The sequence below is a fragment of the Seriola aureovittata genome, chromosome 11 (genome assembly GCF_021018895.1).
Source record: "Seriola aureovittata isolate HTS-2021-v1 ecotype China chromosome 11, ASM2101889v1, whole genome shotgun sequence".
NCBI lineage: Eukaryota > Metazoa > Chordata > Actinopteri > Carangiformes > Carangidae > Seriola > Seriola aureovittata.
The window spans coordinates 6167485-6176060 of NC_079374.1; the positions used below are offsets into that span (position 1 = coordinate 6167485).

Below are 8576 nucleotides of genomic sequence, written 5' to 3' on the forward strand. Positions count from 1 at the left end.
TTGGACCAAACAGATATTATTTAACCTTGTCAAATATGCCGCATTTTAATTCACGCAACTAACCCCTGACAGTTTGTTCTATAGTTGTTAGTGCAGAGCTTGTGTGTTGTTAAATACTTTGTTGCTGTGTACGTGTCCAGACTTTGTCCAGAAATGTAAATGTTGTTCTATATGTTTGTCTCATTCAATGTGTTTTTTGTTGAAAAAAAAAAAAATTGCTCACTAGGTGCAGCACAGGTAAATCGAGTGTAATTTGGAAAATGTAATCCAGCAACTAGTCCTGATTATCTAAGAGTTAACCATTGGTTGCTGCTTTCATTCCTCATCCATGTAAAGATTCACTACAAAGAGGATTTGGGAGGAGGAACAGCTTTACCCGAGACCCCTGACATGGAGAGAGTTAAACGCAACCAGCAGAACATAAGCACGGTACTCCACAGAGTGACCCTGCCCCCCTTCATCTCCTCCTCCACCGGTCCTCCCTCCATATTCCCTCCTTATCTAGTGTCCACGAATATAACCAGAGCCGCCTTCACATGTAATCTCGTCAAAACCTCGTCCATTTTCTACTTTTTTTATTTTTTTTTACTAATTATAGGATTTCACATATCCCCCAAAGGCCCCATGTTTGAGTTAACTTCTATACTCATGGAGATGTAGATACTTCTGCCCAGCTTCATTTCTGAAAACAGATCATGCATATTTCAGTTTTATGTGTGTATGCTGTTGGTATGAATGGATGAACGTGTCTGTGTGTGCAGTACATATTGTGCTCTCTGTCTGTCCCTGTCTGACTCTGTCCCTGTGTAACTTATACAATGGGCAGATACAGTACAAGGATTCTGTGGGTCAAGGCACAGCCATACCAGATCTCCCCGAGGTGAAGCGGGTCCGAGAAACCCAGAAGAATATCAGCTTGGTAGAGGAACAGACCTGCAGTGACCCCTATCTTATAATCATTCCTCAAAATGACCTCTGACCTCTCCCACTTGTTTTTAAGTCTAGAAAACTTTACCTTCCATGATTTTATTACCAGTTTTCTCTCCCCCATCCCTAACTAAGTTTCACAAATCATTCCATTTACCAGTCTTGGTTGATGACTTGATGTTGGGAGTTTGAGGCGTCTCTAGGATTTTCCTCCCTCATGATAATTCATGTCATCTAAACCCAGAAGTAATAAACTAAATGACGTATCATCCATTTTGAAAACAGATCGTGTATATTTCACATCTGTACTTATTCCCAACGTATTCAACTACCACTGAAATAGATGAAAATCCGTATGAGCAATAACTTTTTACTGTCAGCTGTTGTAAAACATATGTTTTTTTGTTATGAATGGATGAACGTGTCTGTGTGTGCAGTACATATTGTGCTCTCTGTCTGTCCATGTCTGACTCTGTCCCTGTGTAACTTATACAATGGGCAGATACAGTACAAGGATTCTGTGGGTCAAGGCACAGCCATACCAGATCTCCCCGAGGTGAAGCGGGTCCGAGAAACCCAGAAGAATATCAGCTTGGTAGAGGAACAGACCTGCAGTGATCCTCATTTTACCCCCGTTATAATCAATCCTCAAAATGACCTCTGACCTCTCCCACTTATCTAAAAGTCTACCAAACTTTTACCTTCCATGTTTTTATTACCAGTCTTCCCTCCATCATCCTAACTGAGTTTCATAAGTCACTCCTTTTTACCAGTCTTGGTTGATGACTTGATGTTGGGAGTTTGAGGCGTCTGTAGGATTTTCCTCCTTCATGATAATTCATGTCATCTAAACCCAGAAGTAATAAACTAAATGACGTATCATCCATTTTGAAAACAGATCTAGCAGAACTTTACTTATTCCCAACAAACTCAACTACCACTGAAATATATGAAAATCAATATGAATAATAAGTTTTTATTGTCAGCTGTTGTAAAGTGTTTGCTGTTGGTATGAATGGATGAACGTGTCTGTGTGTGCAGTACATACTGTGCTCTCTGTCTGTCCCTGTCTGACTCTGTCCCTGTGTAACTTATACAATGGGCAGATACAGTACAAGGATTCTGTGGGTCAAGGCACAGCCATACCAGATCTCCCCGAGGTGAAGCGGGTCCGAGAAACCCAGAAGAATATCAGCTTGGTAGAGGAACAGACCTGCAGTGATCCTCATTTTACCCCCGTTATAATCAATCCTCAAAATGACCTCTGACCTCTCCCACTTATCTAAAAGTCCACCAAACTTTTACCTTCCATGTTTTTATTACCAGTCTTCCCTCCATCATCCTAACTGAGTTTCATAAGTCACTCCTTTTTACCAGTCTTGGTTGATGACTTGATGTTGGGAGTTTGAGGCGTCTGTAGGATTTTCCTCCTTCATGATAATTCATGTCATCTAAACCCAGAAGTAATAAACTAAATGACGTATCATCCATTTTGAAAACAGATCTAGCAGAACTTTACTTATTCCCAACAAACTCAACTACCACTGAAATATATGAAAATCAATATGAATAATAAGTTTTTATTGTCAGCTGTTGTAAAGTGTTTGCTGTTGGTATGAATGGATGAACGTGTCTGTGTGTGCAGTACATATTGTGCTCTCTGTCTGTCCCTGTCTGACTCTGTCCCTGTGTAACTTATACAATGGGCAGATACAGTACAAGGATTCTGTGGGTCAAGGCACAGCCATACCAGATCTCCCCGAGGTGAAGCGGGTCCGAGAAACCCAGAAGAATATCAGCTTGGTAGAGGAACAGACCTGCAGTGATCCTCATTTTACCCCCCTTTATAATCAATCCTCAAAATGACCTCTGACCTCTCCCACTTATCTAAAAGTCTACCAAACTTTTACCTTCCATGTTTTTATTACCAGTCTTCCCTCCATCATCCTAACTGAGTTTCATAAATCATTCTTTTCTGCCAGCCTTTGGTTGGTGACTTGATATTTAATATACATTTCCACAAAAACATAAATCCCCCCCCATTAGTTTTCAATAATAGTCTGCATTTCCCCACATTTCTTTTATTTGAATTTGTTTTCTTTTCCACATTTCCTTCCTTCCCTCCCGAACTAATCTGTCTTTGAATGTGTTACCGCCGTATTTGACTTGTTTATGCTGTCTCATTCAAAGCTTCAATACAAAGAAGGAGTGGGACAAGGCACGTCAGTATCAGAGACCCCAGAGATGGAGAGAGTTAAACGCAATCAGCAAAATATTAGCACGGTACTCCACAGAGTGACCCTGTATCCTCCTGTGCTGTACATCCATTTGCCTCTTTCCACACCCGTCTACCTCACTCTTCATCTCCCTCAAACATCCTGTCATAACAATTCTCCTCAGCCTTCATCAGTCATTTAGATGTGTAGAAGTGTTAGTGTTTGTCACATCAAACCCACCATGCAGATATAACACCAACGAGCCCCGTGGGGTCAGCTAAACTCCACCGTGTCTCTAACATAACCTGCTTCTTCATTTCTCAGGAAAAACAAAACACAAAGTCTGTGTTTAATTCCATGTTTCATGTCTGCTGTGTTTTTTTAGTGCTGTGCTGTGTCTCTTTTCTGTCCTCCTGCAATTGTCTCTGATTGACCTGCTCTTTAATTTTTTTTTTCTTCCTCCACTTTATCTGCATGAAACCCAAACTGTGTGTTGGGTAGATAAAGTACAAGGACTCTTTAGGTCGAGCCACAGCTATACCGGACCTCCCTGAGGTGCAGCGGGTCAAACAAACCCAGAAGCACATCAGCTCGGTAGTGGAACGAAACCAAAACCCCGTGTGCTCCTAACTGTTGAGAGTGGACAGTAGTGCCCATCAATAATGTCCCTCCATAAGCCTGTTTGCTACTTCCCCTCCCTTCTGCCATCATCTCATGCTCTCATCACCTCTTGCTCATCTACACCCTAGAAAACAAACTGCAGTTTCTGCGGCCCCGCCATCATCTCCACTTTGACCCTAACTTAGCCTTAATTTCCATCCCCACATTTCTTTTCCCCCCCTTTTGTTCTTTTACTCCTTCAAATCATCTTTAATCCTCAACCATCAACCCCTCGAGCCGAGTGAAACCCTCCTCTTTGGCCTGTGAACACAGTCTTTTCTAACCCGCAGCCCAGCTTTCTTCACATAAAGCTCCTGTGTGCTGCTAAATTAATTTCTACTTCACAGCATATGAAAAGCTAAATCTCCCGCTGAAGCGTAAGGAGTGTGTTTATTTCAACGTTTGTGTCTACAACAGAGATCCTGGCTGTTTGACAGGAGCTGCCAGGATGATTCACTCTATAGGACCAATTTCTCAGACTCTTTTTAAATATATTACAAATGCAAAAAAGGAAAAGAAAAAATGTGAAATGTGAAAGCTGAAAGCAATTCCTTCTCTGAGATGAATTAATCTGAAAACTGTTCTCTCTGTATCTTCTCCCTAAGAGGTTAATCCAAGTCTATGAAACCAGTCCTATAGGTGTGTGGTCTGTGTAAGGTTCAGTGTCTGACTGGCCCCTTGGGGCACTGTGCTTCTGTCCTGTAGGTGTTGTATAAAGACAGTTCAGCCAAGGGAACTCCTGTGGTGTTTACTCCAGAGATGGAGCGAGTCAAAAGGAACCAAGAAAACATTAGCTCGGTACCTGCAAGAACCACCGCAAGAACATATTCTCCCTGAGAAATGTTCTACCTCAACCCCACGTTAACCCTTTTCTAACTGACTTGTCCCCTGGCTCCAGTTAATCGTATTAATTCTCCCCACTGCGCTCTCTTTTAAATGTGTTTAATACCAGCAGCTGTGGTGTGTCTGTGCACATCATCACCGCTAACCTCTCCTCTTGTTGAAACTACTCCACTCCATCTTGTCCCCCTGCCGTCCTCCCACTGAAGACTGGGACGCACTCCTGTTTCATTTAATACGTCAACCTCTTAATAAAACTCTCCCTGCTAATTCATTCGTCTGAAAATCCCAGCAATGCCCCAGCAGCTGTGTGTGTGTCCTCTTACCATTCACTCTCTCTGCCACACCCTTTGTGCTGTGGATGCTAATGGCTACTGTCTGATGGATTCAGCTTTTCAAAGGCATTTCAGACGCTCACTGTGTGTTTTCTTCTGCTCCTTCCGCCGTCCCGTCCTCACTTTCCACCAGGTGCTGTACTCGGACAGTTTCCGCAAGCAGGTCCAGGGCAAGGCCGCCTTCGTCCTGGACACACCTGAGATGAGGCGCGTCAGGGAGACCCAGCGCATCATTTCTGGAGTGAGTATTTCTAGATGTTGGTCTAATTGTGTTTATGCACCTGAAGTATAATTTCTACTCCTCTACTTCCTAACTAGTTCTCTACTTAAAGGGCTGGCGTTGTTTTATATTAATTCCTTTGGACCTTGTCTACACAGACAGCACTTGTTAGTTGGATTTAATGGGAATTGTAAACAGTAAGAAAAAGATTGCACCATAACAATATATAACAATTTGGGTCTTTCATCTTTTTACCTTGATTCTTGTCAGCTGTAAGAATATTGTATATTTCAATACAATACAATAAAGACAATAAAGTTAAACTGTCGGCTTGTGAACAAACTGCCTGGTCACTAGACGGCCTGTATTTTGCCCCATCAGGCTTTGTTGAAGTGATGCTGCTGTTTTTCCAGATCTAAGAAATCACTTTGGTGAATACAATATATAATATAATATATATTTGTCCAATGTATTAAACTGGTGGAATCAATGCCTGAAGCTATAGACATTCAACCTTTGTTAATACTGACTGTCTTACTGTGATTGTGATTCGTGCCCGTCCAGGTGAGATACCACGAGGACTTTGAGAAAAGCAAGGGCAGCTTCACTCCCACCACCTCCGACCCCGTGACAGAACGCGTGAAGAAGAACACCCAGGACTTCAGCGACATCAACTACCGCGGCATCCAGAGGCGTGTGGTGGAGATGGAGAGGAGACGTGCCGTCGAGCATGACCAGGAGACCGTCACTGGTACAGTTACAAGCTGATGCACAGTCACGACTTGAATGTGACGGTAAAACACGAGAGGCACAAACTGTTGCAGACTTCATACACAGTTATTTGACTCTGTTCCTTCAGATCTGCGCGTGTGGCGCACAAACCCCGGCTCTGTGTTTGACTACGACCCCGCTGAGGATAACATCCAGTCCAGGAGTCTGCACATGATGTCAGGTGAGATGAAAAACTCGTAGATATCATTTAAGAAATGTTTCCGGTTGCTTTTTTTATGCAAAGCTGAAATCTGGCCTGTGGGTGGAGAATGTGCTCAGTATGCTTTATATACATATATATATATATATATATATATATATATGTATATATATGATATATAGATAAATATGAATAAATTAATACAAATCTGAGCTAGTTATTTTTTTGAGGAACAAGAATAAAGTTGATTATCCATAAGTTAAATTTATCCGATTTGTTCCAGCCACAACTACAATGATGTAAATGTTCCCTCTGATAATATAACTGTGTTTTACATTTACAAGTCATTTCTTTGTCTTACCTCTGACGCTGTTCTGACAGTGCAAGCTCAGCGCCGCAGCAAGGAGCACTCCCGCTCCACCAGCGCTCTGAGCGGCATGGCTGATGAGAAGTCTGAGGTGTCCCAGGACGCCGACCACCACATGTCCCTCTACAGCAACGGCTTCATGACCTCCTCTACTGGTAATGACTCAGCATCAAAGATCAAACATATACACATCCATATCATCAGTAAACTCCGATTAGACTGTGACTTGTCTGTGGGGTCTTATATTGTATGTTTTCATTCTCAGGCTACCAGCACGCTAAGACTGTGGAGCTGCAGCAGAGGTCATCTTCAGTGGCCACCCAGCAGACCACAGTTTCCTCCATCCCCTCACACCCCTCTACCACCGGAGTTAGTAGCACTTACTCACGTCACACACACTGCACAGGCCAGAAGGCAAAGCTAAGAGTGACATAACAGCTGAGCTCCAGTGGTTCAACCTCTGCAGTTCAAGCTAATGTGAAGTTGTTCTTTAAAGTTACATAACCACTTGAAGTTCATTTGTTTGGACAGTTTCCATCAGTGCATGAATACACTGGTGCTGTGGTGAGTATATAGACAACAGTGAAGCTCATCATCAGTGGCACAGATGAATAAGATATGTTTGGATAAAAGTAAAAACAATAATACTTTAGCAGGATCAATTCATTACTTTTCATGGGATTTGTTAACAATTACAAAAGTATATAGTATCACCAACCTTATCCTTTAAACCTTCGCTCTCCCTCCACCCTTAAAACACACTGACTCTGACTGATCTTCCTTCACTCTCTGCAGAAAACTGTGCGTGCCATGTACGACTACTCTGCAGCCGACAACGATGAGGTGTCCTTCAAGGACGGCGATGTCATCGTTAACGTGCAGGCCATCGACGAGGGGTGGATGTACGGCACTGTGCAGCGCACCGGCAAGACCGGCATGCTGCCAGCCAACTACGTTGAAGCAATTTAAAGACAAAGCCCGCCCATCGTCCCTCCGGAGTGGGCGAGACACATCCACAGGGCAAACTGATCGGTCTTCCTGTGAATCACAACTTCTGTGGCTTCGTGCAATGTGTAGCTTTTAGTTCCTTGTAGCTCTGTGACTGTATTTGAATTGTGTTGTAATTGTCGTTGGTAAGTCTGTTATCATTCATATGCTGCTGCCCCCGTTTCCTGTGGATGTGACATGAGCATCGTGACCTGACACATATAAATATTTCAGATTATACATACTATGCCTACTATTTTACTATTTTAGATTGTTTAACTGTTCTAAGACGCTGTCTTGGAAAAGCAAGAGTCACTAACATACATCCTGGCCCATTATTTTGTAAATTTCACTAATATTTAATATATATAAAAACATTGTTTGTCCGAGTTGTACCGAGAGAATATTTTCTCATAAAAAAACAATGGGCTCAAGAAGTTCCTGTTGTGCCTTTAATGGAAGTTCTATGGAGAGAAAAAAGGAAATGATTAAAACAAAGAAACTTACAAGGAGTCAGTCACCATCTACCTCCTCCATGATTAAACCACTCCTGAAGAGTTGTATGAGACAAGCCTCAGTCTTCCCTCCTTTACACTGAAGGCTGGCCACTAGTAGAATGTGTGTTTTGTTTCTTCCGATTATTTAGGTCCTGGGGTAAGGTGCGTCCTTTACCTTTAATCAGTAGCTAATAAAGCACACCAAGCTCCTGCAGCACCCTGCCTCCTGCTCTTCATTCTCAGATACCTTTTGAAAATGCAGCTCTTTGTGTTTGTAAAGCCGATAGCTGATCTCTCTGTGCATTTCTGCTCAGAGACTCGGCCTCCGAGCGTCATATTAACATGGCTCTTCTTCTACCCTTGTTTCAGACCTCTGAACCACTGCCCCACATCTCTGGTGTTGTGCTAACAGACAAGACAACAGCAGGGATAGGGACGTCATCTTGCAGTGCCAGAGCCAGAAAAATTAAGACTGAAAAATGGGCACAAAAATGGTGACCGGCGTGAGCTCGACGCAGCCGTACAGGTTGTAGTAAGTCGACTTACAGAAAAACCAACTGTGACATCTGCATATTTATTATTATATTATTGGGTAG

The 8576-nt window shown here is 42.6% G+C and overlaps 1 protein-coding gene across 7 annotated transcripts in view; it reads left to right on the top strand.

Moving 5' to 3' along the window:
- neb (nebulin) overlaps nt 1-8194 on the top strand; it is a 60016-nt gene extending 51822 nt beyond the window's left edge. For 5 of the 7 annotated variants that reach the window (XM_056389155.1, XM_056389159.1, XM_056389158.1 and 2 more), the window contains 7 exons: nt 4509-4601; nt 5112-5219; nt 5763-5949; nt 6058-6150; nt 6511-6651; nt 6762-6865; nt 7292-8194. In XM_056389155.1, the coding sequence (XP_056245130.1) occupies nt 4509-4601; nt 5112-5219; nt 5763-5949; nt 6058-6150; nt 6511-6651; nt 6762-6865; nt 7292-7465 (900 nt within the window). In that variant the 3' untranslated portion in view covers nt 7466-8194. Of the gene's footprint in view, nt 1-336; nt 430-826; nt 920-1429; nt 1523-2033; nt 2127-2637; nt 2731-3117; nt 3211-3644; nt 3738-4508; nt 4602-5111; nt 5220-5762; nt 5950-6057; nt 6151-6510; nt 6652-6761; nt 6866-7291 lie in introns of all 7 variants that reach the window. The other 2 variants (XM_056389161.1, XM_056389157.1) reach the window with 2 other exon arrangements.
- The last annotated feature ends 382 nt before the right edge of the window (nt 8195-8576 follow it).